Raw genomic sequence first — 20,580 nt, forward strand, 5'->3', positions numbered from 1 at the left:
GCGCCAGAGCTTCGTTGGCTAGCAAACGTTGGCCAGTGCGCCTGCGCGTCTCCAACCTGAGCCCCGGGGGGCCCACTCCACAGGACATCGTAGCTGTATGTAGCGGATGTCGGTGAGTGGCGCCACCGTGGGGAAACCGAGCCAAACGGGGGGTGCTGCGATCGTCAGGCAGCGGTCTAACAGTGCCCCCTTCCGCGTCGGTTCTCTGCCGCCAGGGAGCCGTCGCGGGAAAGCAAGCACTTGGGCCTTTCGGGGCTCAGGCTGTGGACACGCCCCCACAGGAGCAGCAGAGTGGCACGCCCCCGCTGTTCGGTGATTTGCGCCACCGTGGGTATCCGAGCTGAGCATAGTCCGTTTCGATGTTGAATGGAAAGGCACATCGCAGGAGCACTTCGGTTAGCCGCCGTTGGTGTCGGTGTGTTGGCGCCACCGCGAACTCCCAGCCAAAACAAAAAGAAGTTCGCTTCTTTTTTATTATGCGTACGATGGCTTGGAAGTATCACCGTCATTTTCTTTACATTTCTGGAAGCAACAGTACTATGCACTCTAAAGACGTATATGTACGTCTTGCCATGTAAGAGCGATCGCGTTGAATTTGTTGCTTTAACATTAAGCTTCCACTTACACTCCGTAAGCTACGATTGAAAGAAATATTAAACCACGCAGTTAATCATAGTACGCGCAAGAAGCTGAAGATCTTATAAAGTACATTGATTGTAATATTTGCAATTCAACCCCGTACGAAATTGAGTTCGCTGTCTTGGAGTCGTTGATGTTTATATCTGCCTGCGATTATGTAGTAGGCCCTGCTACAGTAGGTGCTCTGTATGGAGCTGGATACTAAGCCACATCTACGTATAATGACAGCTGGTTGCAGCCTGTAATTTATTTCGAGAGCCAAAGCCCTGCCGTTCTCCTACCCTCGTGGTGTATACAGGATGCATATTCTTGGGAAGAAGCTTAATCGTGAGCTGTTTCCTGACTGGCTCGCGTGGGTCTTTTGGTTCATTTACTTCTAACTGTGCATTTGTGCATATGCTGCCGAGGATTCTTCTGCCTAATTAAGTTTTCATATACCGCCTCATCTGTGAATTGATGTTTTCCACGCAGATTTATGCGAGTGCGTTGAAAATGTCATGTTGCAGACAGTATTCTGCAGCTGTGTAGTGATGAAGCCCTATAGTGCCACTCAAAATGCTTGTATAATGACGTACTCAAAGTGGATCTTTCTGTGGCAAGATCTGTAGGTAAGGATGGGTATGCTGTGTAGATGAAGCAACTCAATAAAATTATGCGCTAATCTGCACAGGTCCCTTTCAATCACGCCGCTTCACATGAAGTGAACTCGTTCAAGTAGACAGATTGCCGACCGGTTGTCAACAAAAATTTCTTGGTTGTCTCTGTGTTGTTGTCATTGCTCTATAAGCAGAGGACAAATGGCCTCAGTGGCTAGAATTATATTATGGGTTGGTGTTTAACGTTGACAATAATAACGCCTTGATGTGCCCGCATGCTTTTCAGGCTACTTTACTTTCGGCATATGGTGATATGATACGTGAAATTTGATTCAGCTCATCCTACTGCTCACAAGCATTGGCTTGTTGCACCGCAAATCAACTATGCAAAATAAACCTTTTTTTTTCTACATAAAGTCGCAGAAATATCATATATCATAGCAATTTGACGTCGTCAAGTCGAGTATACGTGCGAAATCGCCCATTTAGCCTGCTCAACTGCTATTGTTGTTTTGCTGTGTCATCTGCACGTGTGGCAACGCCATAGGATAAACTCTGATTAAGGTTAAACTGACCCGATTTATTCGCGTCGCGGATGGCAATTGAAGACAACGACGAGTTGCAATCCACAGCGCAATATTATGGTGCAGCTTACCACGTGGCGTGATATCATACAGCTGATAAGCGATCTTTGTAATCGGCTGAATGGTGTCTCCGCAGCCGACAAGACCTCGTAGGGACGCTATATTCCGACATTTTCCCCACATAGTTTGTCAATATTCGGCAGGGCTACTGCGTGTAGCTTCTTTAAACGACAAAATGTATTATGTTTTGAAAACCTTTTCGCGATATTTGTTTGGTGTTGTATTCGCCAATCGGTCCCTTGTATGTTATCGTGCCGCGTTGCCTGTTGACATTAGATTCAAATTGATTCTGAGCGCCCTCAGTCCAGCTTGAGGCCACCGAGCTAGATATGCAGACATATGAACAAGCTTCTAAATCTTGCTAAATAAAATGGTGCTCTTCACTGCGTCATTTGTCGTACAGATGTTGCATTCAGCGCTGATGACAACGCCCCAAAGACTGAATTCGACACCCGCTTTGTGTAAATCTAACCTGGCTCGAGATAATCTGGCGAAGCTCAGCGCCAGCCTGTATCTTTGTCCAAGGATCCGCGCTACCGTTACTTCGATCGGGCCTGATGGCCGACCTTGCCCGCCATGAGAGCGTCAGCCGTGTAGACAGTGGCCGCGCTGCGCCTACCTTGATGTCGTACCAGGTGATACCGTCTGTGCCTCCGCTGACGACGCTACAGTCAACGAGTGCGGTTTTTTCGTCGTGCGCCATAACGGCGAGGTCCGCGTCTAGAAAAGGCGCTCCTGCGCATCGTCTCCAGTGAGCCTGCAGAGTTGATGCAGAAAGACCCGAAGCTTTTTCATGCGCTTTGCTGGCTCAGAAGTTTTGACGTCTGCTGTAAAGCCCAGGGCTGATAGATTTAAACGCTGTCATTGGGCGGCACTATTTTGACAAAGGCGACATGCTAAAACATGTCCCGACTCCAAGATATCAGTTGTGAAACTTCCCGTTTGCTGAAAATTAGTCTGATGGCCACCACCGCACCTTTACATAGAAATGACACACTTTTGAGAAGACAAAAAAAGAGTATACCTATACAATATTGTCACGTAGACGTATGGGTTGGTAACTAGATGGTTTTAATGGGCGCTGACAAAGACGCCCCCGGATAGTACGTCAAGAGCACCGAGAGACGATCGCCGCCCAAATTCAGCCTTTTCGCATCGAACGCCACGAGGCCAGTTCCGCTTCTTCAAGTAAGCGCACGAGACTCGCGGTTAAATGACGTCCAGCGGCTGCTGTTCGATGATAAATTAACAGCGCTACAGACTATGACGAAGATCAAGTAGCAAACAGGACAGGGGCCCGTTCTGTTTGCTTCTTGATCTTCGTCCTAGTCTGTAACGCTGTTTATTCATCATGTCACCGTATCAACTCGCCCAGATGTATCTTCTATTACGGTTGTTGTTGCTCACTCTGCATTACCCCCCTAAAAAAATCGTTGACCCGATGAAATCGAAAGAAACGAATAGAGTAAGAAAAAAAGAGTGCTCAGTAGAAGAATGCAGTAAGGCAGTAAGGCGAAGTGTTAAGTTTCTATGTTTAAGGCATATCTCTCGAAAAGTACGGCTTCATATGCGCACTTCGGGTTTCATGCTGGGGACGAGTAATGGAAACGCTGTCAGGAAGCACTTCGTATGTGACGTGAACTTAACTGACAGAGCGCTTTCTAGGGGCAAAATGACAGCTTTAGAAATTTCTCGGATAGACCACGACGTCGAATTCGAGTCCAGAGCCGAACAACTGTCGCCTGGTTCGAAAGTCACTACACTGTGATGGTGATTGCAACGCTGGGCATCTCGGCCTTGCTGGTTCCGGCATATTCGCACGTAGTGTCGTACGGCAGCCGCAAGTAATTCGGTAGTAATTGGCGTATTGGCCAGTAATAACTCTTCTTATTCCGGGCCAGAGTTCGAGCATACTACTGGTGACCCGAGGTGGGCTCGTCATGACATGGCTGCAAGATGTCTTCGCGAAGAAACTCTGCCACGACGGTGAGATAATCTTTTCCCATCGAAGCAAAGTTTATGTTGTATAGCACACTGTTTCGCCTGCAAACTAATGACTGCAGCCTGGAGAAGGGACGGGAAATCTCTGTATGCGCTTCCAGAACCTCTATGAGTGGTGCGACAGCCAGATCATCGCGTTGTTTCTGCGAACCACTAGCGCGTCGATGGCTGCGCTAAGGGGAAATTCAGGTTCTTCGTCTTCACGTGCAACCTCGACAGGTGAACGAGATAAGCAGTCGGCATCGTTATGCTGACGCCCGGACTTACATACGGTGGTCATGGTGAACTGCTGTAACCGCGAACTTCATCGTGCAAGGCGTCCAGAGGGATCTCGCCAGTTTATTAACGTGCACAGAGTGGTCGCTCACGACCAGAAAGTGCCAGCACCACAGAGAGGGGTGGTCGCACGCGACCCGAAATTTTGTGACCGCCCATATAACAGCGAGACATTCGTTTCGATGCAATGGCAGTAGAATAGTTGAATTCGGCACGGCTGGCGTATGTTATGACCCGCTCGCCACCGGCCTGCCATTGGACGAATACAGCACCGAGGCCCACTTTGCTGGCATCTGTGTATAATACCTGTCTCGGCATGAGCATCGAAGTGAGCAATCACAGTTGTCTGCAAGTGGTGCCGCAACTCCTCCAATACCTTTCGCGGTGCATTTTTCCAGATGAAGGTGACATCATCTTGGGTGAGACGTGTCAATGGGATGGCAATTCCTGAAAGGTTTTAAATAAATCTGCGGTAATAGGTTCAGAGGCCTAGAGAAACGAAAAGCTGTCTTCTTGCGGGAAGGAGTGGGAAATATGGCGACGGCTGCTGTTTTAGCGGGATAGGGCTGAACACCTCGGGGAATGATGACGTGGCCCGCGAAGAGGAGCTCTTCATAACCAAGGTGACACTTGCGTTTCAACGTGAGGAGAGCAGATCTGAGCACAGTGGGGGACATTGGATGTGTGCCTCGAACGTTGGCGAAAACACAATAACGTCCAATAGATCGGGGAAAGGAAACGATCACTGGAAATGAAGAGGGATAGGAAGAGTGCCTTTTACTAACAGAGCTTATTGCATAAGACAGCACTTTTATCCGCCAGTGTACATCAGAAATAATACATCGCAAAAATATTGTTACTGAGCGGTATTCGCTGGCCGTGCTGACGAAAAAGAAGTGCGACAGACTCCCAGAAGATGAAGACGCAAATGAGTGCTTTGCTGTGCGAGTGCTGTGCTGTGATCATCCTCAGTGGTGTGGACAACTGCCGTACTGTGAATATTTCCCGTAACAATATTAATACAATAAAAATATAGTACAAAACATTGCGACAAAATACCCTATACATGATGTGTTAAAGTAAATACGTATGGCAGCCAAAACAAGGCACACATATCCAAATCGCGATAAAATGGCTCATTTTCAGGAGCTTCACACGGTCATCAAACCCAAAACATGGTATTCAAAACAGCCGATAAAATGCCGTTCTAATTATCTACACGTGACCATCTAAAAACCCAGTTCCTGGTCGCTGCGCTTTACCGGCGATTTGGTCACGCACGTGGGCCCAGCTTTCTGTACATGATAAGCCTCAATTATTCCCTTTTAACTCGCTATCTGCCTTTGTCGATAAATATTGCACCGTGATGGAAGGCGCAATGTTTATCGGTAGTAAAGTTTTTGCAATGTTTTATGTGATATACACTGGTGTATAAAAGGTGATCCCTTCTGCAATAAACTCAGTTGGTAGTAGGCGCTGTTTGCATTCCTCTTCGTTTCCTGTGATTGATTACGTGTGCCGTTCCATTGGTCACTGTGAACCAACTAGACCTAATGCAAGTACTTCCACAATAACGCCATCCAGGCAGGCTAGACACATCTGCCGTTTAAGCCCAGGTAGATCTGCGTCCATAACTCGATGAAATGTTGCTGGAGTGGAGCAAAATACAAAAGGCACGACCTTGAATTCAAACCGTCCACCTGGTGTAAAAAACGCCATGTTCATTGACTTCGATCTGACAAACCGCTCTTAAGATCAAGAGATGAAAGGTGGCGCATGTGGCGTAGCTGGTCTAACGAGTCATCAATGCGCGGCAGCGAGTAGGCGTCCTTTTTGTAGCGAAGGCTACACTGTGGTAAGTTTTCAAGCCGTCGGAGTGGCATCGTGTGACCGTGGCACCGTTGAAGACGAACAAGAAGCAAAATAAGATAGAGAAGAAGAACAAGAAGGAAGTTAAGAAAAAGACGAACAAGAAGTAGGATAATGGGAAGAAGCAGAAAAACAAGAGATAAATAAAAAATACGAAGAAAGATAGGAAGTGCACGAAGAAAGAGTAGAAAACATTGTAGCGGTTTAAGCATGGCTTGAAACAGTGATAGAGCGATAGCTGTAGGTACTGCAGCGAATTTTTCTGCGGACAACTGGATTAAATGTGCAGCCGACAAAACTTTCGAACAAACCTTCTGTCCTAACAACTCGCTCTTATCGTTCACCTCTACCAACTACCGAGTTATCTGTCTTCTTTTGCTTCTTATTTTCTTCTTCTTATATTTGCTGCCTCTTCTTCTTCTTTTCTTCCTTGTTCTTTTTCATGTTTATTTCTTCGTTTCCTTCTTTTCTTGCTTCTCCTTTTTATTCTCCTCCTTCCTTTTCTTCGTATTCTTATTCCTCTTTGTCTTTTTTTCTTGGTTTATTTCTTCTTCTCTTTCCTCTTTCTATTGCTTCTTTTTCTTCGTCGTCTTCCGCGGTGCCACGGTGCCACGCCGACGGCTTGAAAACCTCCCACAGTGTAGCTTTCGCTACAATATAAGAAGATGAAGAGAGATATATCGGTATTTGGGAGAAGCGAACGACAACAGCGAGTTGTTAGGACAGAAGGTTCGCTCGAACGGTGTGACGGTGGTGTGCCCCGGAGTTCGACGTAGAGACGATGTCACACCACTAGAAGTCTTCTACACCCGAATGAGAACAGTCAATAACGAGAGGCAAGGGGTGCTCATACGTGAAGGATTCCCCTGTGGCATAAATAAACCTGAAACCATAGAGTTATCTACGATGCGCAAAAGCCATATCTTCACTTTGAAGCCGAACCTAAGCGCAGACATGCAGATTGCTTTCGCGTAACTCCAGGCTTAACCACAAGCTAAGCAACAGCTAATTTTGTGGGAGCTGATTAGCTTACGGTAGTCCACACAAAATCTTAAACTTTCGTCTTTCTTCTTAACGATACCAACAGGTGAAGCCCAGGGACTCGTCGATGGCTGCATGATACCGTCATTTAACATCTCGTCTACCTTTTGAGCAATGACTTCGCGTTCTCGCGGGGACTCCGGTACGGGCTATGTCGGACTCATCGGGTATCATTATCGGATATTATGCTTCATGCATCATGCGGTGCTTGGTCAGGGGCGTCTCTTTCACTACTGAATCGGACGAGACCCAGTCTTGAAAGTGGAGAGTAGCCCAACGAGACTGTCCTTCTCTGCCGGCGATAGAGCGGGATTTTGATCAAGGTTGAATTTGGGCGTTTGCGTGGCAGATGTCTTGGTCTGAAAAGCAAATCAGCCGGGAGTAGGCTACCGCCGTGCCTATCAATGCGTTGACGTTCGTTTCTGAAGTTTGTAATTAGTGCACTATATCTCAGATTGACTATAACCGCATGCAACGTAGACGCCATGATGTAACAGAAGCTCTGTGTTCTGTCCAGCAACGCCGGCAGCACTGTACTAGTCGACGCACCTGACTGACGAGAGCATACGAAATTGGCGGCATGAATACATCCGCGCCAACGATGAATAAAGGTGCGTGTCCTCATTCGGAGCCCGCGATCGTCGGTGCACACGTCGGAAACGTAACCGTACGGCGGGAACATTCATAATGACATAAAACGTCCATGCCGAGTATGAGGTCCTATCAGCAGTGCGGCAGGATAACAAATATGGCAACAAAGGCTGAATTGGCGATTGTTACTCGTGCAGCGCACAGTCCGCGGCTACGACCTTGAGGCGATGTTGTGGACCTCGGTATCCACCACCGGAGACACAAATTCGACGGTTATTCCGAAAATTCGGAGTCAAGCTTTACTTCAAGCGGCTGCACGCCGCTCCCAAGACAAAGCCCAGATGGCGGCGCTCGGTGCCGCCCCGGCCGCCATTTCGTCAGTCGGAAACATGAACGCTCCCGCGACGCGCGCCACAGGAAGCAAGAACAAGGCGTTCTCGAAGTGGAAGCCGCGTCCAATGCCCAAACCGACTCCCGAAGACTACGTTATAGTCATAAAGCCCAGAGAAAGTGTTTCTCTTCACGAGGCGTTCACGGAAACCGGCTACGACACTGCCATTTCGGCGTACCTCGAACTGAAACGGGCCCGCGGCGTCTCCCTTCTACCCTCACGAGAACAAAACGTCATCATTGTGCATACCCCGGACATCGAGGCGGCCGACCAGCTCATCGGGGACTTCACAGTAAATGCCGAGAAGGGGTCGATCCCGCTTCGGCGTTACCTGAGACAAGACGGCGGCAACATATGCCACGGCGTGATCGTGGTCCGTAACACAGACACCACAGAAACTCTTCAAGACCGAGTGTGCTGGCGCGCCGGCACCATCCTGGAAATCCGGAAATTCGGAACAACCAACAAGGCACGCATCACTTTCGCGGGTAAAGAGAAGCCCCGTTACGCGCATTATGACAACATGGTCGTCTCTGTGCGAAACTATTACAAAACTATCACTGCGTGCGACCAGTGTGGAGCCGTCGGGCATCGCACGGATGCATGTCCAAACCTGCAGTCGAACACCTGTAGACTCTGCGGATTCGAAGCTCCGCTAGTGGAGGGGGTGTGGGCTCCTCACAACTGTGTTCCGCGGTGTTCTATGTGCGGTGGCTCCCATGCCACCAACTCTCGCGACTGTGCGGCTTAATTCCGCACACCCAAGATAAAAAGAAAAAAATGACACCCAAGAAAAAACGCCGCCATGTTGGGCCTCCCGGCGATCAGCCTCGCCAGGAAATCTCAAACACCGAGAGCCCACCTACAGGAGGTGCTGAAAAACGACCATCGAAGGTGTCGCCACCACACGGCGGACTGGCGAAACAAGCGACGGAAACGCGCGGTGATACCAGGGCCTGGATCAACGCAGTCAAAAACGAACACCAGGTGAACGGTTCGGGTGGGGCTGCTCCTCTCTCCCCCTTTCCATTCCCTTCCCAAGGGTGCGTAGCGCCGAGCAAGATCAAATAGCAGCACTCAGGGCCCAAAACGAGATGCTGCTTAAGAAAACGAATTGGAATCCAAAATTACCCAGTCTTCTCCGCCCTCGCCTCCCGCGGCTGAGGCAATGGAGAGTAAGCTCGTGGTGCCTAAGGCGGTAACGAGCTTGGAGGCCGCATTCGAGACCCGCTTCGGGGCCACAGAGGCACGATTCATTGCCATAGAAAATCCTTACCCGGCCGTGCTAACAAAACTTCTAGACGCACCCCTGAGGTAGACGATGACAACAACTGCTCGCTCTCCGGTATGGAGGATGCCCCCCCTTCCCGCGAGTGTTGGCTCCGGAGCAGCGTCACTACAACCCTTCCTCAGCCTAAATGACCCTGGCGAGCAACCCTAAGATCAGGCGCTCCCGACGGACCAATCCGGCCACCCCCGTCCAAATTGTCCAATGCAACTGTCGGGTCTTCCGTTCCCGCGCAAAGAGAACGGATCTCCGACTTTACCTTGCAACTTTCGACTCTCTTCCCGAGGTGGTTGCCCTCCAGGAGCCAGGGAGTGGCGTCAACCTTACAAATTACATCACCTTTCAGCAGGACCCCTCCTCCTGCGTCTGCGTGCATAAAACTTATACGGCTACTCTAGTTGACTTGGAACTTCGCACTGAATATTCCTACGTGATGGTGACACTTCTTCCGCTCAAGAAACAAGATGCACTACTCCACGTACTCAACATCTACTGTTCCCCAGACTCAAAAATGTAACGTTCACAGCACTCGTTACCCGCGCTCTAAAGGCTACGGGCAGGGACTCCCTGGTGACTGTGGGTGATTTCAACGCCCACAGTACACTCTGGGGATACGTGCGTGAAGAGAAGCGGGGACGCAAGCTAGCGGAACTCGCGTCCACGCTGGGCCTGACTCTTCACACTGACCCTGCATATCCAACGCGGATGGGTAATTCAGTGACCCGGGATACATGTCCGGATCTCACCTTTACCAAAAACATTGTACACGCAGAATGGATCAACACCGAGAAAACCCTCGGTAGTGACCACTGCCTTATCAATACCACCGTAAGAACTAAACCATTGGCAAGACCCCACGCACAAGCTCGGTTCCCCGACTGGAATAAGTTCCGGCAAAACTACATCAATTCGGCCTCTATCTACGAACAAAGATACCACGCGTGGGCACAAGGATTGGTTACACATCTTCGTTCGGTGGAAACACAAATTCAGCTCTCGGAGGCCACTCCAGAGGTGGGCAACCACCTTCTGCACCTCTGGAAAGCGCGGCACAGTCTCGTCCGCAGATGGCGCCGCCAAAAACATAACAGAAAGCTCAAAATTCGTATCGCCGAGCTCACTCAGCTAGCGGCAGAGTACGCGGCCCAACTCTCCGACTCGAACTGGGTAGACTGCTGCAACACGGCGGCCAGACAAATATCGAGCCGGAGCACATGGCGCCTTTTCCGTGCCATAATTGAACCGACTCAAACCCCCCGCGCCGAGACACAAAAACATTTCCAAAGTGCTATTCATAGCTTCGATGGAAATACATCAAAATTAGCATGCAAACTGCGCGACCACTATATTTGCACTAAGCAGGACCCCGGAGGACCCGCGTACTCGTATGCAGGTTCAGAGAACGGGGATCTAGATCAACCGTTCCAGTTGCACGACCTCAAGGCGGCCCTGGCTAAAATAAAACGAGGAACGGCACCGGGCCGGGACAAGATAACTGTGAAACGGCTTGCAAATCTTCCTGGCCCCACCTACGAAACCCTGCTCGCTTTCATCAACTCGATCTGGCTTGGTGAGGCACCTCTACCAATTGAATGAAAGACCGCTCTGGTAACTTTCATTCCGAAAGCCGGCAAAGCCATAAACACAGACAACCTCCGCCCCATCTCCCTCACGTCTTGTGAGGGAAAGATGATGGAGACCATGGTGCGGGACCGGCTGTCTGGGTTTCTGGAAAATGAACATAAATTCGCAGACACCATGTTCGGTTTCCGCCCGCAAAGGTCCGCTCAGGATGTTCTGCTTCAACTCGACCGAGAAATTCTCAACCCTGTCGAATATCCCTTCAACTATAAGACACTACTGACCCTTGACTCGACGGGGGCTTTCGACAATGTGACACACAAAATCATCCTGCAACATCTCTCCCAGACGAACTGTGGACATAACACATTTCACTACATCAAGCAATTTCTCTCGGATCGACAATCTTTCATCCGAATACAAGGCGAAGAACACGACCCATATAAACTGGGAACAGAGGAGCCCCACAGGGCGCGGTCCTCTCGCGATTACTTTTCAATCTGGCCATGATGAAACTCCCGGCTCAGCTGGCGAAGGTCGAAGGCATCCAGCGCGCGCTGTACGGCGACGACATAACCATCTGGGCCAAACACAGATCGGTTGGAGACATTGAGGCCAACCTGCAGCAAGCGGCGCAGATCGTAGACGCTGACGCCCGCCGCTGCGGCCTTCATTGCTCACCGTCCAAATCCGAATTTGTGCACATTCGCCCGTCGCCAAAGTGCACCACCAAAATGGAACTATCCCTGACCAGCGGTCCGATACCCGAACACGATGAGATTAGAGTACTTGGTCTCCTTGTCTACAACCATCGACGGACTGATACAACACTAGCAAAACTGCGCAAGGTGGGGGACCAGGTGGGCCGGATGGTGCACCGGGTTTCCAACAAACGCGGGGGGTTACGGTGCACAGACGCTTTGCGGCTGGCGCATGCATTCGTGACCATGCAGTCGAGTATTCTACTCGACTCCTTACCTCCACCTGCGCAGGTTTGATGAGAACGCCCTCGAAGTGATTCTCAGAAAAATGCACAAGCGTGCCCTCGATCTCCCGATCAACACGTCCAACCAGCGTATTATGGGCCTGGGGATGATAAACACATTCGCAGAGATCCGGGAGACGCATTTGACCAATCAATACACAAGGCTTAAAAAACGCAGTCGGGACACCGCCTATTAGCCCGACTACACATCCACCACCCAACACTTACAGAAGAGCGCGTACGCATTCCTGAAATCTGGAGATACGCCCTGCACGTACGTCCTCTTCCGGCCAACATGACACGTGACGATCACAGTGGCAGGCGCCTTGCGCGGGCGGAGGCACTGGCCCGTCACTATGGGAACAAACACGGAATATCCTACGTGGACACCTCCGGCCCTCACCATGGGGAGTGGTACATAGCCGCAGTCGTCCATCAAAAAACCACGGTGAATGGCCAAACGTTCCGTGCTCAAGACATAACACATGTGGAAGAAGTTGCCATCGCGTTAACCACCGCAGACAAGGACTCGCGAGTCATCATCATCGACTCGAGAGGGGACTGCAGAAATATTAAACAGGGGTACATTAATATTTTTGCGCACCGCATCCTTCAAAACAGTAACTACCTCGGGGCCCCCGCGTCTCAAACGATTGTATGGGCTCCAGCTCACATGGGCCTCGAAGGCAATGAAACGGCAGACGCCGCCGCCCGCGCGCTCACTCTCCGGGCACCGCCTTCAGAGCCTTGTGATACGGATCCCGAACCCACGAAACCCACGAATACGAGTCCGGCTCTCACTTTTCGAGAAGTTACTGTATTATTACAATTCGGCCATGCAATTTATCCTAAGCCTTGTAAGGGCCTTACAAAGGTGGAGGAACGCCCACTCCTCCGCCTTTACACTAAAACGCTGCTGTGCCCGGCAATTTTAAAACACTTTGATCCTGCCTGCACAGGAAAATGCCCGCACTGTCCGGAGAAGTCTTCGGACATCTTCCACGTGGTGTGGGCATGCCAGTCAACTCCGAACCTCGCCCTCAAACCCAATTCCACCCGGGAGGACTGGGAGGGAGCCCTGCTCGGCTGCTCCGACCTGGCAAGCCAGAAGGCCCTGGTCCACCGAGCCCGAGCCGCAGCGGTCGCCAATGGGCTCCTGTAATGAGGAGCCCACCTAGTGTTTGCGTGAGGTTGCCCCAGCTACCTCAAGCTTCCTCCAAATAAAGTTTTTCACACACACACAGATTGGTGTCATAAGGTGACCGCCAGCAGTACGAATTTGCGCCCCAGATATTCCGTTTTGAGCTTGGAGAGCTGACCCACGAAATTCTTGCTAACTTAACTATTGAGAAGTCTCCTAAGTCTCCTCCTGTGTCTGCTAAAGCGGTCACTGCAGTGAACGCTTTGCAGTGACGAGAACGTGAAGGTCGGTGCTAACAACGTGATCGGCATGAGGTGAATTATATTTCCGGGTTCATGTGGCGGTGGCATCGTAGTCACAGCATCGGGCTGAGTCGTCACAGGAGAGGGGTCATCGGGGCGTCGATTTCGTTCATCAGCAACCTGCCCCCCTGAGGTCACGGCCTTCAGTTTCCGCGTCGTGGGCTTGGCGAGCGGCGCCTCGGTGCATCAGTAAAATCACGGCGCCTGGATGACGAGTCGCGCACAGGACAAGACGACTGTGGACGGCCGGTCGGAGAGTTTGCGCGGGTTGCTAGGTATTCGATTTCTGGCGTGCATTTGCCGACCCGGCGACGCAGGGAATCACAAAATTTGCTGTGGTTTATCTTGTATTTAAACTTGGAGTTACGTGAGAGTATCTGCATGGATACGCTTATGTTCGGCTGAAAAGCAGGCATGGCATGGTTTCCATGGTTTCCATGGAAACCATGCTCCATGGTTTCAGCTTTATTTATGCCATAGAGGGCACTTTAGACCACTAAAGATGAAACCAAAGCGTCTGTTGCGCGCTGGTCTGAAACCCTCCACTGTGGTACCTATTTCTGTCTATTTTCATTCCCACCTGCTTCATTTTATTTTCATTACCTTCCTGCTTTTCCCTACGACTCGGTTAATGTGTCCGTGGAGAATTGTGACATACCTTTCTTGCAAAAAAAATTTGAAACGCCGCTGATGCCTGCTGCAGAGTCTATTTCTATAAGCTTTGTGGTGCGGCGTTCGAGGAACCACCAAATGAATAGCGCCGCACGAAATGCCCGGCGAGGTCAACTTCAAATATGCGTTGGTTGGTTGGACGACTCTATTTCCACCAGAATAACTTAGTTGGGGTTTAACTCTACTTAACCCTAGTTGAATTGCGATAGCAACGGCGGAAACTTCTTTTGCCTGCTAAATTATTCCCTATCACGCCCTATCCGTGTAAGGTGCTACATTATTGGGGACACTTAGCTCATCCTTTAAGTATGACGCGAGAGCTTAAGTTGCCAGTCTTCTTCTTATTCTTCTTCTGCTCCTCCTCCTGGGCTGTTCAAGGTCAAGCGTGGCTCCACCGGGACCACGCGACGGCTCGAAACCTGGCGCAGTATTGCTATCGTCATAAAAAGCGTCCTCTTTCCCGCCCCCGGCACGCAGGTCGGGAAAGACAGGAAGTTGTGCGCCCGCGGATTAGAAGCTGGCAGGTAGCCCCTGGCTTGTTGCGGCCTGTTCCCCCAGATAGACGATACGTCGCTGGATCGCGGGGTCCGTGCTTCACAGCAGGGTATCCCAGACTTCTCTACTTGTTATATTTTGTTTCATCGCTGGGGACTGCGGACACTCCCAAATTATGTGATTGAAGGTCCCTCTCGCCCCACTGTGCTTCCGCTGATAATTGTCCCTTAGGTCTGGTAAATTGCCTGGTGACGTCATAACCAGTCGTGACGTCATGACCGGTTGTGACCTCTGGTTATTAAACATTACTGAATGTGAAGTCATGATGACGTCATAGTAGGTCGTGACGTTACAGCCAATGACGTCATTATGTGGTGACGTAATATCATTACTCATGAATATTTAGTAATGACTCATGAATACTTAGTAATAGGTAGTCATGGCTAGGGCTATGGTTAAATCTGGCAGCTAAGAGAGACTGGCCAGTAGAGTAGAGTAAGGCTCAAGGTCAGTGCGACCTCGGCCAAGGTGCGACCACGACGAAAGCGCGATCACGGCGAAGTGGAGAAGCGGCTGCCGTAGTGCAGCTCTCGCTACAAAAATCCCGAAAGGGTCAACGGCGGTAAACGTGGCCGGGTTCTCAGCGGCGGTATTACAGCGGCCGTTGGAGAGGAGTGTGCCAGATGTCTGCCTTCCGAACAGGTGGCAGCATGAAGCGGCCCTAATGGGGTGACGGATGGTAGGATGCTCGTAGGAAGGTGGCGGAGAAGCGGGTGGCGGCTGTGATTCAAAATGAAGATGCTGCGCGGGAGACACCGCTGGCCGACGGAGAGCTGCTGCGTCGCTTATGGAACGTGGCTCCGAGGTGGAATTTGAGGCGCTTCTCGCGAACTACGTCCCGGGTCAGCTCACGCAGCGAGATATTTTGAGTGGGGCCTTACAAAGTGACCACGTTCCTGAAGGGCTGACCGCAGGCATACTCAATGAGCCGGCCTCATTACAGTAGGGCTCGTTCGATGAGGGTAGGCTCATTGATAAAGCTCATAACGTTTGAGGAGTACCGCTAACCAAAACCAGTGAAGAGGGGTTCTTTTACGCCCTGCATCAGGTGGTGCCTTCGATGATTCCGTCATGTTGGTATCAGCCTACCGATAAAGACTGGTCACCTCCTCAGCGAACATGGTCATGCTCTCGTTAGGCTGTTGCACACGAGATTCTAGGAGGCGGAGTGCGCGATCACGGTGGTCATGGCTGGCAAAAACATCGCGCAACACATGCAGGATGAAATCCCAGCGTTGAAGACTGGCCTTCCTATTCTCATACCGCGTTTTAGCGCAGTATGAGAATAGCTCGAAATGGACGTTGCCCAGCTTCTGAGCAGGGCTCCACTGAATGATTGAATTGAGCCCCTGGCTCGAACTGGTCTATCCAGTGTTCGATGTCTTCACCAGCACAGCCATGGAAATTGGAGGGCACAAGAGGCAGCTGAAGGCGCAAATGATGTTGACTTGCCTGAGCCATTGCAGAAATCTCAAATACTCGATCGGTTGTTGCCGCTTCAGAGAGTGGAGCAAATTCCAGCGATACAGACTTTTTGTGGCTATGAGTCTGGTGTGCTGCAGTTTACACTGCACATGTGGCGCCATGCGGAAGCCGCTGAGTCAAACTGCAGAGGTTTAACCATGGCCACCACGATCAGCCCCGGTGCAATGGCGCACATGATCACGAAGGCCATGAGCTCAAACCTACTTATGACCTCATCAGGGAGGCGGCGCATCAAATAGCGGATCTTAGACCCCACTTTAACCTTGTTACTTCTCAATCTCAAGGGGTCAAGTGAATGCAGCTAGCACAGGACCGGGTTAATTGGAGGAATATGGGAGAGGCCTCCGCCCTGCAGTGGGTATAGTCAGGCTGAGGATGATGATGATGAAACCTGGTTACATGACTGAAAGCACCCTGGTTCGAGCACTACCGGTTGGAATCCGCTGCGATTGTTTTCTCTCAGTGCGAAATAACTGCAATAGCCTCGTCACCAGTCATTGATCACTCCATAGACTACACCAATTTCTATATCTTGGCTGGCTAACTTGGAAAGACCCCGCTATACCGGACTTGGTTTGAATTACCCGCGTTACGCCACGTGGGTGTGATATCACGATCCAGCTTAACCAGAGCCTACGAGAAAAGAATGGGAGAACAACTAGCAGAACAAGTGGCCTACGTAGATGCTGCATGTGGACGGCAAGGAGCAGCCGTATCCGCAGTAGTCGACGGAACAGGAGCACCTGTAGTATCGGCTTCAAGCCGCACGAGAGACGCCAACGCGGCGGAGGAATTGGCAGTAGCGCTCGCTTGTGTCGGTACCAAGGCTAAATTAATACTATGCGATAGCAAAAATGCGGTCAGAAATTTTGGGAAGGGAAGAATATCAGAAGAAGCTAAACGAATGCTCGAATCGAGGCCGCTTGAGCGCAACGTGGAAATTATATGGATACCAGCACATGAATCCATCGCAGGGAATGAGGCTGCTCACGAGTTTGCCCGAGCTCTCTATCACCGGGCGGCTGCCGAGCAGCCCTCTTGCATGGATATAAAAGATAGCCTAATCTCGTATAAAGAGGTTACAGAGCACTATAAACTAAGCAGAAGGGTCTATCCGCCGCCAGACCGTTCCCTCGGAAATGGAGAGGCAATTGCATGGAGGAGACTACAAGGGGGCAATCATATTAGCCCCTTTTGGGTATATGCAACAATTTCAAAAAATAAAAAGGATCTACATTGCATAACATGTGGGAGATGGGGCACTCTAGATCATATTATTTGGGAATGTAACAACAGCCCAGGAGCTAAAGAAAATATAGATAGAGACGCCTGGGAGACCCTGCTGCGAAGCGAGGACCCCGTTCAGCAGCAGCAAGCCATCCGCCTGGTGGCTGAGGCCGTGAAGCAACAATGCATATTCACCACACCTTAGTTTGCGAGGCTCCTGAGTAAGGCTCCATCAGGCCTGCGTGCCGGGGAGTCCGAAACGGAGCTTCTTCTCGGTGGAAATAAAGGTTTTCAACAACAACAACAACCCATCAATTCGACAGCGCAAACAACATAGCAGAAGATTCTTGGCCTGTTCCCGTGGTGGTGGTGGAGGTAAAAACTTTATTTAGTGAAGGCCAAAACAATAAATAAAATTATGTTGCCGCCGTTCCATGGGTGGCCTTCCCGCTGCTAATCGTGGCTTCCAGGTCACGCCTGGTGGCGACTTCCGCTGCCCAGGTCGTAGGCCGCTGTTGAATATGCGGCTACGAGCTGGCCAAAGCAGCCTCGCACAGCTGCGGGCTGTTTATTTGCCAGGAGACGGGGGCAAGTGCGCCGGACAAGAGTACAGAATGCGAGCATAGTCTGCTCGGGGAGAGCTGCAAAACGTGCATTTGGGCGAGACGGCACCGGGATGAATAAGGGCAAGGCGTGCAGGGGAAAGGAAAGTGTGAGCCTGTAAATGGCGCCACGTATTCTGTTCGATTTTAGATAGGAACTTGTGAGGGGGAGGGAGGGATAAGCGGGAGTTGCAGTAATGGAGGGTGATGTCGTGGAAGGTGAGGGGGGAGGTCACGCGTGTCCATCCTGGGGTGGAGGGGGCCAGCTCGGTCGGACATCTCGCGAGCGATAGAATATCCCGCTCATTTACAGGGTGCCCTGCGCGAGCCTGAACCCAGAAGAGTTGGATAGGACGTGTTGCCAATCCCTGAAAACTGCAGCAACGGATGATGATGATAACAACTTTATTTTCCACCAGATTAGGAGGCCCCCAATTCCCGCCGCCGGCACGCAGGCCTAAGGGACGGGAGCAGAGACCAGGTCTTGGCTCTTCGCGGCTTCTTCCGCCAGGCGGATGGAATTGTAGCTGTGGAGCAGGGACCTCGCTCCGCAGCAGGGCTTCCCAGGCTTCTCTACAATTTATATTTGTTTTAGCCCCTGGGGAGCTAGTACATTCCCAGATTATATGGTCGAGGGTCCCTCTCTCCCCACAGTGCTTGCATTTATCGTTTCTCCTATCTTCCATTTGGACATAATATGCCCAGACCGGGTTTACAATGTTCCCAGCTTGCAGGCGCCGCCTTGCGACTGCCTCCCTATTGTTTAGACTTTTATCCGGTGGTGGCACCAGTCTCCTGCTTAACCTGTAATTTTGAAGAATCTCCGTATAATTTTGCAGACGCTCGTCTATGTTCCGGCAATCGGGCGGTTCCACAGTTACCCGGAAGTAGAGAGCTCGGGCTAACTCGTGGGCCGCTTCGTTGCCAGGAACGGACGTGTGTGCAGGGGTCCAAATTAGGCAAATTTTCCTGTTTAGTCGTCTACTGGCCAGAATCCTTGCCGCTTCCGGCGAGACCCTACCCTTTCCAAAATTCCAAATAGCCGTTTTGCTATCGCTGATTATGAAATTGGCTTGTGTTCTGACGCAAGCGAGCGCTATTGCAACTTCTTCAGCCGTTTCGGCGTTGCGGCTTCTAATGGTGGCGGCTGATACCGGGGCACCTCGGCCGTCGACCACCGAGGCGACCGCCGCCCCCGTTTTGCCACTTGCCGCATCCACGTACGCAACAGACTTGCTGTCCATCGAATCGAAGCGTCTGATTAGTGCTTCTGCTCTCTTCTCCCTTCTCTCTGTGCTGAATATGGGATGCATGTTACGAGGGAGGGGGGGAATGATTAGATTTTCTCGGCAGTCCTGTGGGATACTTGATTTTTCTCGTAGTCCCCTATCTGTCTGCATGGCCTACCATTTCGAGTATAGCTCTGCCCGTGGTCGTTCGACTTAATCTTTCCAGCTGCGAAACTCTGACAGCCTCCGCTATTTCGTCCCAGCTATTGTGCACTCCCATAGAAAGGAGCTTCTCTGTGGATGTGGTAATTGGTAAGCCCAGAGCCCTCTTTATGCACCGTCGAATGAGAGAGTCTAACCTCTTCTTCTCCTCCGACCTGATATTTAAGAACGGCGTGGCATAGCTCACGCGACTTATTACGTAGGCTTGGATGAGTTTAAGCAAGCTTCTTTCCTTCAGGCCTCGTCCTTCCAACGTGATTCTTCTAAATATTCCAATGCCATGTGTGGCGAATCCCTCTAGCTTTCTGATTGTTCCATCATTATATCCATTTTCCTGAATGAATAGTCCTAAGATTCTGATTTGATCTACCTTTGGAACTGGTTTTCCTTCTAGTTTAATGTCAAATTCCCAGCTGCGCTTGCACACGGCCGCTCAATGGAGGCGCACTTGGGTGCGGCCCGTCGCGTCGCCCGAAAGAGCCGTATTGCGCCTAGTTCTCATCGCCACCGCCGCGGCGCCACCGCTCCGGGACAAGTCCAGGCGGAGAGTTGCGCGCAGCGGCCGTGCCTGTGCTTTCGTTTAGGCATCCGCGCGAGCGGCGCTGGATCATTTTAGGATTTATGAGCTGCGTTTCACATTATGGTGATGCCACGTGCAAATTTGTTATTGATAAGGTGATAGCGGCATGTCACCATGAAAGCGCTTTTCCAAGTTAGACGTAGACCCGTTTGCAACGAGAATCGAAGAAGCAGTGCGCCACGCCGAGTGGGCACCCATTTAGACACGGCCGTTTAAACCACTGTAATAACATACAACATATTACAATCTTGAACTCATGACAAAGTTTGGAGTCATTTATTCAGTGTGCACTTTGTGGAAACTCACAATTCAGGACGTAGCGTTCAGCATTATTGTTCAGCGTGTTCCTCCATTTTCGTTGGAAATATTGAAGTGAGAAGCACCACCTGAATATACTAGCTGACACAAACTTACAAAAGAAACAACACGAGACAACCAGTTCAACCAGACGCCCGAAGGTTAGGCAATTTTTTTATTTTTATTTTGAAGCCACATGACGCACAGAGGACACCCAAGCCTATTACAAACGAAGAACTTTCCTAGTTCGTGTGGAGATTTTTTATCAAGTGGTTTGGGTCAAACGCCAAAAAAGGGGGTCACTTCTGAAAGGGTGAGGCACAGCATGTGCAAGTACACCTTTCTCTGAAAAGCTCTTGAAAAAGG

At 50.6% G+C, this 20,580-nt stretch overlaps 1 protein-coding gene across 1 annotated transcript; it reads left to right on the plus strand.

Moving 5' to 3' along the window:
• The first annotated feature begins 11,786 nt into the window (after positions 1–11,786).
• Positions 11,787–13,064, plus strand: LOC146171891 (uncharacterized). Its single transcript, XM_084586265.1, has one exon. It carries the CDS (start codon positions 12,198–12,200, stop codon positions 13,062–13,064), a length of 867 nt encoding a protein of 288 aa, XP_084442391.1. The 5' UTR covers positions 11,787–12,197.
• Positions 13,065–20,580: the final 7,516 nt, after the last annotated feature.

Source organism: Amblyomma maculatum, unplaced genomic scaffold, assembly GCF_055883805.1.
Source record: "Amblyomma maculatum isolate TAMU_Amacu unplaced genomic scaffold, ASM5588380v1 scaffold_16, whole genome shotgun sequence".
NCBI classification, from domain to species: Eukaryota; Metazoa; Arthropoda; class Arachnida; order Ixodida; family Ixodidae; genus Amblyomma; species Amblyomma maculatum.

Coding starts and splice junctions, on each gene's coding strand:
- LOC146171891 (XM_084586265.1), top strand. CDS start 12,198: ATGACACGTGACGATCACAGTGGCAGGCGCCTTGCGCGGGCGGAGGCA.